The sequence below is a fragment of the Triturus cristatus genome, chromosome 5_2 (assembly GCF_964204655.1).
Source record: "Triturus cristatus chromosome 5_2, aTriCri1.1, whole genome shotgun sequence".
NCBI lineage: Eukaryota > Metazoa > Chordata > Amphibia > Caudata > Salamandridae > Triturus > Triturus cristatus.
Window position 1 is genome coordinate 515,520,552 of NC_140588.1, and position 16,562 is coordinate 515,537,113.

Below are 16,562 nucleotides of genomic sequence, written 5' to 3' on the forward strand. Positions count from 1 at the left end.
ACTACGGGAATTTCCCCCAATCCCGGCCTCCGAGTTTGAAAGACTGGCGCTTGGTATCACCTCGGGTTCTCCACTCGACCCCCTACCTCCAAAAGTTTGGAAAAATTTTGGAAATGATCTTTTTGGCACCATGCGCCTAATATGTAACCAGTCTTTGCACAGTGGCTTTGTCCCAACCCCGTGGAAACAGGCGCTAATCACCCCTCTCTTGAAGAAACCCTCCCTGAGCCCAGATTGTCTTTCAAACTACCGACCCATCTCCCTGCTGCCTTTCCCAGCGAAGGTCGCCGAACGATGGGTCAGTTCGTGCCTGTCCGCCCACCTAGAACAAAACAACCTTCTTGACGATCACCAGTTCGGGTTCCGTCCTGCCCACGGCACCGAAACAGCAGTCTTAACAGCCATGGAGGATCTTCGCTTGCGTGCAGACAGGGGCCAACCAGTGGCGCTGATACTGCTGGACCTGTCTGCCGCATTCGATACGGTCAACCATGGTATGCTGCTGCAGAGACTTGGTGAAGTGGGAGTGGAAGGCACTGCACTGCTCTGGTTTCACTCCTACCTTCGGGACAGAAGACAGGCTGTCTCCCTTCCCCCATTCCAATCCACCTTTGCACCAGTACCCCAGGGAGTCCCTCAGGGCTCCTCCATCAGCCCCATCCTTTTTAACGTGTACCTCATCCCGCTAATCAAGCTAATCCAATCCTTTGGGATCAAAACAATAAATTACGCTGATGACACGCAGCTCATCCTCTCTTGGGAAGGTGAAGATGCCATTCCTTTTTCCACCTTCCACGACTGCCTAAGAGAGACGGCTGGATGGCTACACAGAAACTCCCTCCAGTTTAATTCCTCTAAAACGGAGGTCCTGTTTTGTTCAGGCACCAAGATACCCCGCCAGTTTCCGAATGAATTCTGGCCCCCAGAGATTAGAGACAAACCTCTGCCAGTTGCCTCGGTTCGCAACCTGGGAGCCATGCTTGACAACAATTTAAGTATGGAAACCCAGGTAACGAAAACTGTGGGGATCTGCACAGCCCTGCTTCGCTCACTGCGGAAAATCATGCCTCTTCTCCCGGCACAAGCCAGGGCGTCGATAGTCAGGTGTACGATACTCAGTCGCCTCGACTATTGTAACGCCCTGCTCCTGGAGTCTCCAGTCACGTTGATGGATCGACTACAGCGAATTCAATCTGCCGCCGCCAAGCTGGCTCTGGGCTGGACGAGGAGGGCTTCGGCCACAGCAGCTCTGGCTGAGCTACACTGGCTACCCTTAAAACAACGTGTGGCCTTCAAGTCCCTCTGCATTGTCTTTAAGGCTCTGCACGGACTTGGACCCAAACCTCTGCAAGCCCTGTTTCGGTGGTACACTCCTGCCAGAGATTTACGATCATCCTCGGCCTGTCTGGTAAAGGTACCCAGATTCAATAAAACCAGAACAGGGGGCAGATCCTTCAGGGTTGCAGCGGCCAAGCGGTGGAACAGCTTGCCCACTGACATACGTCAGATTTCACAGCTCCTTCCATTCAGGAGACGTATCAAGACCTGGCTTTTCCCCCAATAAATGTCCGTCTGACTGTTCCCCCGGTTATCCGTCAGCAGAGTACTCTCCAGCGCCAGGAAGCCTGCAAGGTATCAGTCGCGCTTTACAAATTCTCAAAATAAATAATAATAACCCCCTTTGATTACTCAGGTGACTTCATTAATTTAGGTGACAATCAGAATGGGACCCCTGGGTGAATACATATTCACCACCAGGTAAATCAGGGGAATGCTATTAAGAGAACATCCATACAAATTTCAAATGTTTATACCTTTGTCTCCAGTGCCTCAGTGCTTCCAGTGACGGTGCCACATTGCTCCGACCTGGCTCTCTGGTATTTGACCCTGCAGCCCTTGAAGCAATGGATGGTGCCGCTGCCGTGTCCACCACCACCTCCAGAAATGGTGCGTCTGATGTTGCAGCCCTATTTCGCTCTGCTTATCAGATCTCGCCAGGATGCTCAACATCTCCAGGAGGAAGAGAAGCATAGAAATCGCATCTGTGATATTTTTGCTACAGACTCAGACACTCCTTACTGGCCTGTACCCTAATGGGGATCAGTGTCATGAATTTCAAGGTTAATATTCTGCCATTGCTCTAGACTCCTGTACAGAGCTAACTGTGGACTTCCCCACTGTTTCACCAGTACCTGAAGTTGTCACCCTTCACAAAGGTTTTCACAAGGTTTCTAAAGTGTTGGACTTAACAGGTTCCAACTACGGAACCCAAAATCAACGTCCAGACAGAGGCCCTCTTTCTATTTACTTCTGTGGCTGAACCTCTACTCCGTTTTAACGAGGCCATTCTAGAGCCTGTCTTGGCAGTGTTGGAGAGAAGCCCTGTTCCGCCCCAGTGGTCAACAGGCTCGTTGTCTGTCATTATCACCGTGCTCCAGGGATCCGCCTTCCTCTCGACCCACCCTTTGAAGGAGTGTATAGTCATACAAGCTTTCTCCTCTGCAGGCAGTTAGGTGGAGCTTCCATATTAGCACCCCCTGGCAGGAAACCTCAGTGCCTAGAAGCCTAGGGCAAAAAGTAATTCTCTACAGAAGCATGGCCCTGAAGGCCAACTGCCTCCTAGCATGTTAATGCTATGTCTTATGGGATATGGCTCTGATGGTGCGACCTCATGTCTCAGAGGACTTGAGGTAACGTTTTCAAGAGGTAATTCACAACAGCCAAAATGTCTCTTGGAACATCATTAAATCAGGACTGGGCACTGCTGATACAGTGACTTGGGCAAACTTGTCAGCAGACATCCAGGAGAATCTTATGGACTTGTAACATCTTTTTGTCAACCAGGCTGATTCCGCTTGGGAGCGTTTTAAGATCAGTTTTAAGACTACAGCTCGCTTCCTTGGTCTCCAACTGCTTCTTCCCCCAAGAGACTATTGCCACTTTCAACACTTTTGTGGCTTCTCGAGATGATCTTCCTTTTGTCACCGGCAGAAATATAATGCATTGGTCAGATGGTTTGGAGGTGGATGCAGAGGAAAGGGCTGTCTATCCACCTTGAACTTTGCTTCTCTTCCTTCTCCTCCTCTCCCGCACCGTCAGGAAAGCAGACTAAGTTTGTTTCCCCAAACCCACTCTGAGCCTGTTGGAGGTGGTTATCCAGCTTTTTCCTAACCTTGTAGGTTAATACTTCAGGCCAGTGGGTCCTCCAAATTGTGGAAAGGGGGAACACCCTTCCTTCGTGCTCCACCCCCATTCCTCCCCTGCACACACCCCCCTCCCAGACCATACTGCAACAGGAGGTGGCAGCACTCTTGCAGATAGGAACAGTGGAGATAGGCAAGAGCAGGAAAAGGGCTGGAAATGTCACTACATTGTCCATCTTGAGGAGGGGGCCCTAACTGGGCTTTGTCCTTGGTCCAACATCTCACTGCAAATGAATCAACCATTAAATCCAGGCAGTTTAAATAAAGAGATTTTTCTGCGGAAGACCGTTTTACTCCTGTGGAGAAGTCCCCGCAGCATGCTTTCCAACCCAAGCTGCTGGTAGCTGATTCTTTATCCGTTCGGGTTGAGAGCCAAAGATGGCCTCCTTTAAGGGGAGAATCGCCTGAGAGTAGGTGAGACCCTTTTGAAGATGGGAAGTCTTGAGGTGTTGTTGGGCACGATAATGTTGAGGTCCTGGAAATATGGCCTGTCTGGACGGTGATAGAAGACCCACTATACAGGCAAGTTGTTGCTGTAAGGCGTTGGGTCTGGCCAGAGCCTTCCTGGGTTTGTGCTTTATCATGGTGAGTTTCCAGTATAGGCGACTTAGCATAGCCTTGATTGAATCCACCATAAACCCCAGAAACTGCAAGGTCTAGACTGGTATAAGTGAGGACTTCTTCTCATTGACGACAAAGCCAGAAGATTGATGGTCAGCTGGAGGTGACTTAACAGTCTCTTCAGATATTGAGCCAAAAGAAGGATATCTTTCAGATAAACGAGTCTGAGGCCTTGGGATCTCAAGGGTCCCACCATGGGTTTCAATACCTCGGTGTAACCCAATGGAGTGAATGAAATACTGAAAGGAAGGGAGATAAACTTTAAGATCTGTGACCATTATTGAAATTGTAGGAAACGCCTGTGGGGAGGTGAGATGGTAATCATGAGGTAGAAGTCCTTCAAGTCCAGGTGCATCATCCAATCCCGCAGTAAGTCTCTGATAAGATGGATACCATCCACCTTGAAGTGGCAAAATACTAGCCACTCGTTAAATTCCCCCAGATTGATACATAGACGTAGACCGCACCCCCATCTCTCTTCTCCAGCAGGAAGAGGTTTCAGAAAAAACCATTGGGATGTAGTTGCGTTAAGTTGAATAATCTCGGTATCCACGAAATCGGCTTGAGCCGGGGGAGAAAAAAAGGGGTCTCGGTCTCTGTGGTTTGACCTGTGAACCGTAGCGTTCTATTTGGAAGCCCCTTACTATTTGTAGAACCCAGATGTCTGATGTAAGAGCCTCCCAGTTATGAACAAATTCTGACTATCTAGCACCAAGATTGCCGGGTGGGATTGCACACTCGCCTTGAGGGGTGTTGTAGGAGCCATTCTTGGTGGTGTTCCCTCTCGAGCCTCGCTGGCGGGGATACCTTCTAGTGGGATAGATGTTGCCAAAACGTAATGATTCTTGCCACTGTGAAAAAGGTGATTAGCAAGCAGTAGTACTTTACAATGTTAAATTGGCAGCATATAAACAAAGCAACGCTCACAAGTAATAAGCCATGAAAGCCTAATTCGTTCAGACACACAAAATCTACACAAGGGCACTTAACAGAAGTTTGCTGGAGCAGCGAAGAAAGGAAAGAAGGAGAGACTGCAGAGAGTCTTGAAGGGCTTTACTGTTTGCGGATTGAATGAACTGTATTGATGCTTTTTCCCCAATGCCTCTTTGTGAGAAAGTGGCTCTGTATATACTGTTCCCAAATAGGTACAGGGTGTACAGAGTCCACAGTCCCCAGAGGTTTGGCAGAGGCTAAAGTTAGATAGAACCTTACTCTCTAAAGTAGTAGCTTGGTCGAGCAGTAAGGCAGTATCAGAGGACAGTGTAAAGCATTTGTTGCACGCACTCAGTCAGCAAATGGTCTCACACACTCAATAACTGAACTCTAGGCCAATGGTTTATATATAAAAAATATATGCTTGTTTTATTTTAGAACCAACAATAGGTATTAAAATATACTTTCTCAGAATGAGATGCTTTATATAAATACTTTTGCAATATGCAATTGACTTTTGTAAAAAGTTACAAGTGGTTGCAATAGGCAACACGATTTTAAACACAATAATGCATTGAGTTCAATGGGAGTTTCAAGTTATTTGCAACAGATTACTGTTAGGATTACTTTTGGAATTCCAGGACTGGATCCTAGATTCAGTCCTGGGTCAGTACTTGGAATCAAGTGATAAGTCGACTTAATTACTGTTATGATTTTTAGACAATATTTTGCTATTTTAAAAGTTGACAGAAAATATTTCATAGAAAACAGTCAATGATTCCCTATGGAAGAAAATTCAAAGTTGCAGGTATAGTATGTTCTTGTTACGTTTGTAATCCAGTACTGGGTACCTAGACTCAGTCCTGGGACCTTTATCCAAAACAGGTAAGTAATTACGTTTTCAGAAGTTATACGATTTTTAAAGAATATTTAAAGTTTGCAGAAATTGACACTTAGAAGAAATTTCACAGAAAAACAGTCAATGATTTCCTATTGGAGAAAATTGAGTTACTGGTAGGTACAGTTGTAAGTATTTTTCAGAGTCAGTGCTCGGCACCAAGATCCAGCACTGGGAGCTCACCTAATAGCAGGTGAGTGTTTTTGTTACTCGGCTGATTTTTGGTGAATATTTTAAGTTTTGAAAACTCCACACTTAAAAGAAATTTCAGAAGAAACCAGTCAACGTTACCCTATGGAGAAAATTGAGTTATCGGTTTAAAGGTACGTACTCGACTGGCAGAGTTAAGGTTCTGGGCATAGACTCGGAGGTCTCCCAGTGTCAGGTAGGTACAGTTGGTTCACCCTCAGCGGCACAGGGGCAGCCAGGTGCAGAGAGAGTTAGGCCCAATGTTATCCTATGAGAGGTAGGGGGGGCCTGGGTTGGTGACTGCTGACTAGCAGGCCACGCGGCTGTGGGAGCTGGGCTCCTGGTCACTTGCTCAGGGCAAATGGGGAAGTAGATAGGTGTAGAGGTTACACTGCCAGGGCCACTTGGGCTGCTGGTTGCAGGGTGCTTTTGAGCCTTCGGGCGCTCAATTGATTTCAGTGGGAAAGCTCCGGTTTAGAAAAAGACTGCAAGCTCGGGGACGAAGATTCTTCAGGTGCCACCACCACTTCGAGAGGTAAGTTGGGGGATAGGTAGGTACCCCGGAGTTGGGCACAGGGGGCCGCGGGGCGCCGGTTGCAGGGGTGCCTTTTGGTGTTGGGAAATCTTAACCTCTGTTGATCGCGGTTGGGGGGAGGGGGGCACTTGGTCTGAGGCTGCAGGTGTCTTCAGGAGCATCGAGGGAAGTCCTTGGGTGCCGGACTCGGGGTCACAGTCGCCGTGGGGTCATCTTCGTGATCTTTGTTCACTTCGGCACAGGCCAGGCTTGGCGGGTGCAGAGTGTGAAGGGTTCACGGTTCCGGGTTGATGCCAGGGATTAGAAGTAGATTTTGAGTAGAGCCTCTACTCATGGGAGTCCCAGGGGCTTAGAGCCAAAATGTAGCCAGGTCCTCCGTGGGTTTGTGAGGTTGCTGGTCACAAGAGATGCTGGGTTGGAGCAAGAGCAGGTTCGAGGGTCGACAGGTTGGTAGGGCTGGGGCCAAAGCAGTTGGTATCCTACTCTTCTTAGCAGCTGCAGGGCAGGTCTTCTTTTTTCTTGCTCTTCTTTGGATTTCGGAATCTGGAATCTGGGGTAGGAAGGTTCCAGGGGCCCCTAAATACTAGATTTAGGGGTGTTATAGGTAGGTGAAGGGCAGGGACCAATGGGTCCCTGTCCTGGGATGGGTACACCCCCTATCCTGCCTCTCTCCTATGGTAGGGGGGCAGTAGCCTAGTCCTGATTGGGCAGGGCTCCCCATCTTCAAGATGGCGAGAGCCCAGAGATGTGCTGCACCTCGCCTCCCCCACCTGGGGGGTGGGGTTGGCAGGCTGGCACATTCCCTGTCCTTATTTGGGGTTTCCGGCCAAGCTTCCCGCCAGAGTGGGGGGATGCAGTGGCCTGGGGAAGCTCTTAGAGGCGGCATGCCCTTGAAGCTTCCCCCTGCCCATCCTGGGGGAGGAGATCTAGCACCTCGCCCAGGATGTGCATTGTTGCAGGCCCAGGAGAGTAGGGGCTCTCATACCCAGGGGTCCTGCAACATGTCTGCTGTGTGGCAGCCTAGGCAGCCTCTCAGACCAGACGTGGATTGTAGGTTAGGTTTCAGCGGGCATCTCTAAGATGCCCTCTGGGGTGCTTGGTACATTAAATCCCACACTGGCATCAGTGCGGGTTTAATGTGCTGAGAAGTTTGATACCAAACTTCTCAGTCTTCAGTGTTGCCATTATGGTGCTGTGGAGTTCGTGTTTGATAAGCTCTCAGCACCATGTACTCTTAAATGGCAGCACTGCACTTACAGTGCCCAGGAATGGACTGGGGTACTGTAGGGGCCCCGGGCTCATGCTCCTGGGCCCACACCGCTGGCATAGGGCACCCAGCTAGAGGGGTGGCTGATGTATGCCAGGGCAGTGTAGGTGGTGGGCATGGCACTCAGGGATGGGTGCCATGTCGACTCTTTGTTTTGTCTTGTACCCAGACACTCAGCCTGCAAGGGAAGTGTGTGTGTGTGTGTGTTAGGGTACAGGGCCTCTAAGGGTGGCACAATGAGTGCTGCAGCCCTTAGAGGCCTTCCCTGTTTACAAGGCCCTGGGTACCTAGGGTACCATTTACCAGGGGCTGACACGTGGCCAGGGTTTGCAAATTTGTGTTTTAGGTTTTTAGGGAAGGAACATAGGCCCTGGGCACCTGATTGGCAGGAGTCCAGGGCTCACTCAGTCAAAGTACATTCAGCAAAAAGTGGGGGCATACCATGCAAGAAAGATGGCACTTTCTCACACTTTTGGTAAATGACGTTTTGATATTATTCTGCTTGCATAAAGCTTTGATGGCTGCTGGATAATAACGAGTGAAGAAAGAACAGTCTAATCCTTGCCTCCGGACATAGAATTATAGTACTCTCCTTCAATGTCAGTTTTCTTGATTACATCACTTTTCAAAGGCTCATTCTTGGAGCTGCTGAATACCTCAGCATCAATAAACAAAAAAATGTGCATGTACCAAACACCATTTATTTTGTCTTATTTTTACTATTTTGTGGCACCGTTTTCTTGAAAACCTGAAAAGATATTGCCCAAATTAAAGATGCGAAAACAGTAGTATGCTTTACAGAAATAATATTTTTGTTTGTGGTGGTGCAATGCCACATTGATCTGGATTTAGGCCTTTATCTTTTTATGGTCTAGCTCGACAGTGCTACTGTTGCCAGAGTGAGCTTTACTAGAGAGAGATTTCGGCTCTGCCCACATACTGGTGGCCAAGACCAAGTATTTTGATTGGCCAGAGGTTGAAATTCAACAACAAAGTGATTGCCTTCTAAACAGCTGTGTTCATTTTGTTTATTTCGCTGCTTGAACTCGAACTTTCAGGGTCACATTTATGACATTGTAATGCTATTAGAGTGTCTGAGGTAACTGGATAACTTATGGTGTTTTTCTCTGGGAGCAGCACAGATGGGAGGAGGGCAGTCATTAACCTACCTGGACATTTAGGTTTGGCTTGAAAGTGAAACTTTCACCTGACCTTTTAACCTACTCCAGTATTATACTACAGTTCTTTGCTTCCACACAATTATTTATCCATTCCTATGCTATGTACTTGTAGTGCTTCACAGTACATTACAATACAATCATTCTTTTGAAGCTTGACCGACTGACATTGCCAAAGCTTATTTAATTGTTTAGCATTAGTGCACAGCAATCCTGTTTTTACATTTCTTCTTGTATTAAATTAGTATGGTTAATTTTTATAACTCTTTTGTCTTCCTTTGCAGAAATTCCACCCGAAATGACCTGTGACATCGCAGAAAGCTATGCTAAAATGATAGTAGTTTATTTATTATTTACGCAAAAGTGGCACGAGGTCTTACTGCTGCTCACAGGGAAAGTCAGTGGGGATGAACTGGAAAAAGGAGGGCTGTTTAAAAACTGCTGCCTTTCAGACTTCAATATTGGTGTTGTTGTGAAAGACCTTAGACCGTACAAGCAACGAGTACAACTATTGAGATGCCTGCTGGAAAGGGGAGGTGAGCATTCACATGTATTTGCTCTATTTTTAGCAGTTCTGTTATTTTGCTCTTGTCAATGTGCATGTTTGTGTGTGTGCACGGATATATGTTTAATGAAAAGTTTTTAAAAACAAGCAATGGAAATGCAATAGGTCTCGCGTTTTCCGTTTCTACAGATTTTTACAGATAAATACAGACTGAAAACCATTTATTGTCTTGTCTGTATTTAGTTTTAAGTGTGGAAAAAACAGAAATTGGGTGCTTTGTGACTGATTCTGAATACACTTTGCCATGACTACCAGGCCAATAACTGTTTGAATTGATACGTAAGGGAGTTAAAAAAGAAAGGAATTTTAGTAAAGAGGCTTAAACAGCAGTAGATATGCACAAGGTTGATGCCGAAATGTGCATATTTTCATATAAGTACATTGATTTATCTTCTGCGGGTGATCATATCACTGAAACCTGGCAGGAATTCAAGCATGACTGCATATTTATTAGTTAAACTAATGTGGAAATATACCAGTTTGAGCTTAAAAATATGGATAAATACAGATTAAGTTGACAAAAAATAAATATGGATAAATACAGATGGAAATGTAGATAAAATACATACCATAAAACCGGGAGCCCTAATGATAATGTATTTTACCTATGTGTTATGGAGTGTATGTATGTGGTGGCGAGGGAGGGGAGAGGAGGTAAGTGGGTGTGTAGATCGCAAATTCTGAAGAGTGAAGGAGGATGCCAGGAGATCCTTGGTGTTAAGAGTCCAAGTGCAAAGAGCCCCAGGTTCACACCTCCCCCTGGGCAGGGAGTATTTGCACTTCAAACCAGGGCCGGACTGGGAATGCAAATCAGCCCTGGCAATTGAGTCGGACTGGCCAGGGAGGTGGGGGCTGGGGGGATGGGGGGGGGGAGATGCTTTGTTGGAAAAGGCAAACACTGCACCTGGTTTTGTTACAGGGGGTGATAAAACCGGCCCCCGGTAACAAAAACGCCCCCACCGTGGCGGCCCACCAGGGAAACACTCAGTGCCCTCTACTTCCAGTCCGGCCCTGCTTCAAACCAAACCATATCACACAAAACACATAAGGGAGGCGGAGACTAGGGCTCTGAGATGTAAACCACAGAGTGCCTTGGTGCACTACCTGCTTACTCCAAAGGCGTGCACGCAGGCAGACTGCAGCACTAGGGTGGGACACATGTATACATATGTGCACGTTCATCCAGAAGTACCCAGAGGCCATATCCCCATGTTACTCCCCAGGAACATCACCTCAACTAAAAAAGCTTCAAGGACAAGACCTTAATTTTATTACTGTGGAAATGGAATTGAATATCCTCTCCCAATGCAGTGTCGTAAACAGCTACACTGCAATTCTTCTGGTAAAGAAGTAGGTTTGATTTAGTGGAAATCTGTCTCCATCCAAAGGAACCAAGAGGAAAACATACCATAGAGGTGTACAATAAAGCCTGCCATAGAGAATGAGGATTAAATGGTAGCCATTCAAGTGCTGGTGAACCCAAATCCCCCTGGAAAGTAGGCGAGCCACCAGAGGAGCCAGTAGATTTGTGAACACCCTAGGAGATTATTTTAGTGCAAAGGGGACAGGTAGGGTAGTCTCTAAAACTCAAGGCAAATCCACAATCCAACTTAATGGGGAGAGACAACATGGAGAAAACAGGCCGGCACCCACAGCCTTAAGACTGCACACCACTGCTGTTGTACCCCAATTGAGCTCTATTGCCGAGTCCACACCTGAACCTGAATTGCAGGGCATAGTGAGAACGTTACGGAAACCTTCAGTAAACACGAAAGAGGGATAACATGACAATTGCAAGAACATACATGCAGGTACTTGCAACGCCTATCTGTTGGGACTACAAAATAATAGAAACCGTTTGGGCCAGTCCTGATCTTTTATAGTACGGGCTCCTGAGTTTTAAAAGTATTTTTTCTTATGGTTGCAAGATTCCCATCTCTGGGATGGTACAGCCTCGTGGCAAGGAAAAGAGATGCACAGTTAAGGTTAATTCTACATTGACCTCTTCGGAGTCGTCACCACGGTAATATGTTATTTGTCACAAAAATCTAAAATGATGAAAGTTAGCCTGACAAAAACAAGCCAACAATTTAATTTTAGAGAATGGTTAAAATGACTAAATGCATTCTTCACAAAAATATATTTTCATGGAAAAGATAAAGGTAGCAATAACGAGAGAAGGAGGGCAGCACAGGGAAAGGCATATCCTGCTCACAGCAAGAACCAGAATTTTTTACCTCTTGCTCGAGGCGGCTTGTCAGAAATGAAGAGGAGCCCATGCATCCTGCTGCAGACACCAGTCCTGTACTGTAGTGGATGTGGCTTCACGGCCAGAGTTGCTGACTTTGGAGTTGAGGGACCAGGTTCAAGTCTCGACAGCAGCTCACCATTCTGTGATTCTGGGCAAATTACAATATTATTGTTTTAAAAAAGGCAATTACTGAAATATTTGAGTGGGAGTTGAGAATGAATTCCCTCATCTGATTCCGAACTTAAAATGCCTACATCTGCTAAAAGCAGCACAACGGTGGACGGAACACCATAGGGCGTAACAGCCAGAGCTGCTCCCTTCGGAACTAAAGAACAGGGTTTGAGTCTCTACGTCGTCTCAACATCTGATTCAGGGTGAATCGCTTGATTTGCTGTGTCAAATGTAAACAAGTAGCGCAAGTGGCGCTCATGTAAAGCACAATACTATGAGCCACTGTAAAAATAAAGTGTTGGTGGGAGTAGAAAGCGCCGTACAAGCAGCAAGGAGAGCGTCGACCAATCACAGAACGATGACACTGCTCAGAACCTGAGAGAGACAAGAGGTGTTCTTGGAAAAGGGTGGGGGGTGGGAGATTAAGTGAATTGTGAGCCTCGAGGAGAGATCGGAAAAAACAAAGCCACACTAGCTGACTGTCATTTTTTTAAATAGCCACAAGGGAGTCAGCAGTACATTTGTTTTTGGCACTCAAAGCGGTGCCCCCAAGGAGTAGTTTTAAAATGTAATAATTTGTAGGCAAATATTATACTTCATAAACACATTTCCACTCAATTGCCACAGCAAATTGCCTGCTTTAAGTAGTCTAGTGACAGCACATTTTCAAAACTTGTATGAATAGTTCTGTAGCTTCTTTTCTGGTATCCCAAATGTCCACAATTCTTCAGGAACTGCTCCTTGGCCACCGGGACACAGGTGCAAGAGGGAAAAAAATTTCCCTACCACTAGTCAGGACCACAGCCAAAAATAAATTCTCTACTGGCCTTGCTGGTTTTCCTCCAGTAGGGCGCAGTTCTCTATCCCTCGGATGTTCCTCACTCCCTCAGCCCCTGGGAATGAGGTTCCAAAGCAGACAGTGTCCTTTTGGATAGTGTTAAACCCCTTTCCACCTTTGTGGAGTCAGCAGGGGACCAGCTTCCCTGGTCTTCTAAGAGTCTCCTCAAGTCCTGAGATTCATGGAAAGCTGGAGTTAGTAACTCCACTGTCATTCCCAGAGAGAGCAATTTTTCCACATAGTTCATACCATTGATTCTGTCATGGGATACTCTCTGATACCCACAAACAATTTGCATATCTCTGTGCATCAGACCTGGAACACCATTTTGAAAATATTTTTTTTTAAAAGTGAAAATGGGCCTATAAGACGCAACCTTTTCTATCACCTTTTTATCAACTTTAAACAGTTGTCCCAGTTTTCCAAGTTAAAACGTATATTTGGCTGAAAACACAACTGTACTACCCCTTTTCAAAATCCCCAAACTAGGGAAAACATGGCATTTAATAGGCTGGGCACACACAGTGCCAAATTAAGATATTAAACTCTTAAGAAGTTCACAGCCAGGGAGCTTTCCCATCATGCATTGCATGGTCTCGGAAACTGTTCGTTTTTGCAGTTCCCTAGAAAGGCTTCTTGAACACTGCTGCCAAGTCAAAAGTCAAAAAGTTTTTATTTTTGTTACGGTACTCTTTCGAGGACCACAAAATAAAATATACATAATACTTTCCATTTAATACATTTTCAATGAGATTTTCAAAAACTTAAAAATTCTGTAACAGACGAATTCATTAGGAGGGCTTTTGCATAATGATAAAAAGTCTTTTGAGTTAACGATCCTACAGGACCGATAGATGAACTTAAGACATGTTAACCTTGCGTTTACAATTTCTGCATTTGGACATATAAAAAGTAAGTGTTCCAAATTCTGGTTGCCCCCTTGACAGAGGGTACAAAAGGCAGAACTGTCAGGCCTCCAGGAGGAGGTAAAGGTTTGTACAGGAAGTGTTCCCAGGCGCAACATCATAATTGCACGCCTTGCACCGTGTTGAAGTGTATACTCTAAATAAGGCTGGCATTGTTTGTATTCCTGGGAGGCTGCATAGATCTTATATGACGATGGTCTATTACAATGTAAGTGGTCTATCTCGTAGCTCAGTTTGGGAGTAAAGTTTTTTAGAAAAAGTTTGAGCTGGGCTGGTGACCACGTAGACAAAATTTCCACACTAACTTTTGCAAGCTGTAGGGCCTCTCGCATATTTTTTAAAAAGGTAATATGAGTAGAGCTGGTCTCGAATGTCTCTATTTTTAGTAAACTTCTTAGAGTGCCTTCTTTTGAATGAAGAAGGTTATAAGCCCACCTTATAATACTAGCTATGGCTGTAGCATATGCACTCGTGATGGTACATTCCAGTCTCAATGCCTGTACTGGGGTAGATGTAGAAATCTTCAGTAGTTTTTTCAATATTTTACCTTCTACTGAGTCCATATAGGTCCATTGTTTAAAAGGAATATATTCCGAGGCGTAAGACAGGACGGGTGAGATTTTGGCTCGATAGACTTGAATTAGTGCAGAGAAATGCCTTTGTCCAGTGGCCGAGTATAAGCGGGACAAAGCCCCAGCATGTAGGTCACTTTTCCTTTTCAGGTGATTGATTTGGTTGATGTTACTCATGTTTTGTGAGAAAATTCTGCCCAGATATGTATACTCCTTTACTTGTTCTAGCTTCTCACCTCCCAACTTCCATTCGTACCTTACCCTTTTATTCAGGTTTGAAAAAGCAACCACTTTGGTTTTGTTTGTATTTGGGGTTAAAAATTTTTTTATAGAATACTTGTATAAAATATCTAAAAGATTTTGTAGTCCGAAAGGTGTTAGGTCAAACATGACTATATCGTCTGCGTACAGCAGGGAATGAATATATTCAGTGGCTATCTTAGGAGGAGTGCATATCCCTTGCTGCAGTTGGGAAGGTAGGTCACTTAAATACAGTGAGAATAAAATTGGAGCCAAGAGGCACCCTTGTTTCAGGCCATTTGATGTTCGTATTATCTTCGATAGGCCCTTGTCACTCCCCATTTGGACACGGCACCAGGTGTCACTGTGTAGGTTCACTATCAAATGTAATAGCTGCTCCGGAATGCCCATTCTTCTTAACTTTGACCACAGGGTCGGTCTGTCCACTCGATCGAAAGCTGTCGAGTAATCGATGAACGCTGCGTAAATAGTTTGTTTTTTCCCTGTTGCGTACTTGTCTAAAATGGTTTGGAAGATTGCTACATTGTCAGTGACTGAGTGGTTTGAGCGAAATCCGGACTGAAACTTAGGGATTAGACCCAATGAGAAGGCCCAATTTTTCAGCCTATCCAGGATTTCTGCTGCAAAAATCTTCCCGGCAGCATCCATGAGGGCAATTTGCCTATAGTTTCCCGGTATGTTTCTTTTTCCTTTTTTGTAAATCGGGATTATAATACTTCCTTTCCAGGAGTTTGGCATTTGACCACTGTCGAATATATAGTTAAATAGCGGCGAGAGCACCAGTCCCCACTCTTTATGTTCAGTTTGGTAGACCTTGATAGGTATCTGATCGGGGCCAGATGCACCCGTGCTCCTTGCCTTCCTGATATTCGTAGAGACTGACACTGCCGACGTTTTATTGATCTTAGTATCTTTAGTTTCCACAATTTGTTCTCCCGCCTCTTCATTTTTAATAGACTTATTCTGTTTATATAGCTCACGAAGGTAAATATCCCAGTTTTCTTCTGAAACAGGAGTTGCCTCCAGCTTTTTTTTGGATCCCGTCATTATTGCAATCAGTGTCCAATATTTGCGCTGGTTGTTTTGTTTAGCTGCTTGTTGGATTTCAGTCCAATTGAAGTCCTGTTTCAGTTTTTTCTGTTTAGTTTTTTCTCGTCGTATTTGATTCTTTAATCTATTGATTACCTTTTTGTTTGCTGACGAGAAGTTCAGATACTGGGCGCGTATCAGCCTATTGAGTTGTTTTACGACTGGTTGGTTCCAGTTTTTATTCTTATTTCTCCATTTACTTTTTACTGATCTGTTGTGTTCTAACTTACTTTGCAGAGCTTGTTTGAGATTATTCGTTAATTGTTCGAAATTCTTTATAGGGTCATCTGAATATATGTTAGTCAATATATTGGTTTCGGAAATTAATAGCCTCAGATAGTCCAGATTTTCTGTCCCCCAATAACTGCGACGCCTTGTTATGTTTACTTCCGTTTTTGTTGTAAGAAATATTGGCTGGTTATAAGAAGAGGACTGTGCAATCCAATGGGTTGAAAGGTTTAGAAGAGCATGATCACTTTCTTCATTGAATATTATTGAAAGTTGAATCATTTGTTCTTTTTCTTCGATCCCGCATATAAAATAATCCAGGGTAGAGGGAGATCCATTTCCTTGCCGTGTGTATGTTGCTGGTATGTCACCGTTGATGTTACCGTTTAATATAGTCCCATTAATGCTGGAGAGAAAAGATAATAGTGCGCGTCCTCTCTTATCTGATTTAGATCCTTTTGGGAATTCAGGGAGTGATGTTTCCAAAGATTCCTCTTTGAAAAGACGAGCCCATTTCTTTATCTCACAGTTTGAAATTTTAGCGTTCAAATCCCCCATTATAAGATATGGCAAGTGAGATTGATCTTCAATGATATGGGTGATAATCTCTATTAGGCGGTCAAACAGCAAATCATTATTATTACTGGGAGGTGCGTAGATATTGAAAAGTAATATTTTTTCAAGTTTGGCTGACGCTTGAGTTCTAAGGGATACTTTTAAACATTGTAGATTGTCTATGTTTGTATCGATTATTTCCTGTGACCAAGAGTGATCTTCTTTTAATAATATTGCCAGACCACCCTTGGCGTGTCCCCTTCTAGATCTTTTTGCCAACGT

General features: G+C 45.0%; 1 protein-coding gene across 3 annotated transcripts in view; it reads left to right on the forward strand.

The window, feature by feature from the left end:
• TRANK1 (tetratricopeptide repeat and ankyrin repeat containing 1) overlaps window positions 1-16,562 on the forward strand; it is a 1,100,402-nt gene that overhangs the window by 577,971 nt on the left and 505,869 nt on the right. For all 3 annotated transcript variants that reach the window (XM_085607558.1, XM_085607559.1, XM_085607557.1), the window contains one exon: window positions 9,109-9,360. In XM_085607558.1, coding sequence (XP_085463684.1) covers window positions 9,109-9,360 — 252 coding nt within the window. The remainder of the gene's footprint in view (window positions 1-9,108; window positions 9,361-16,562) is intronic.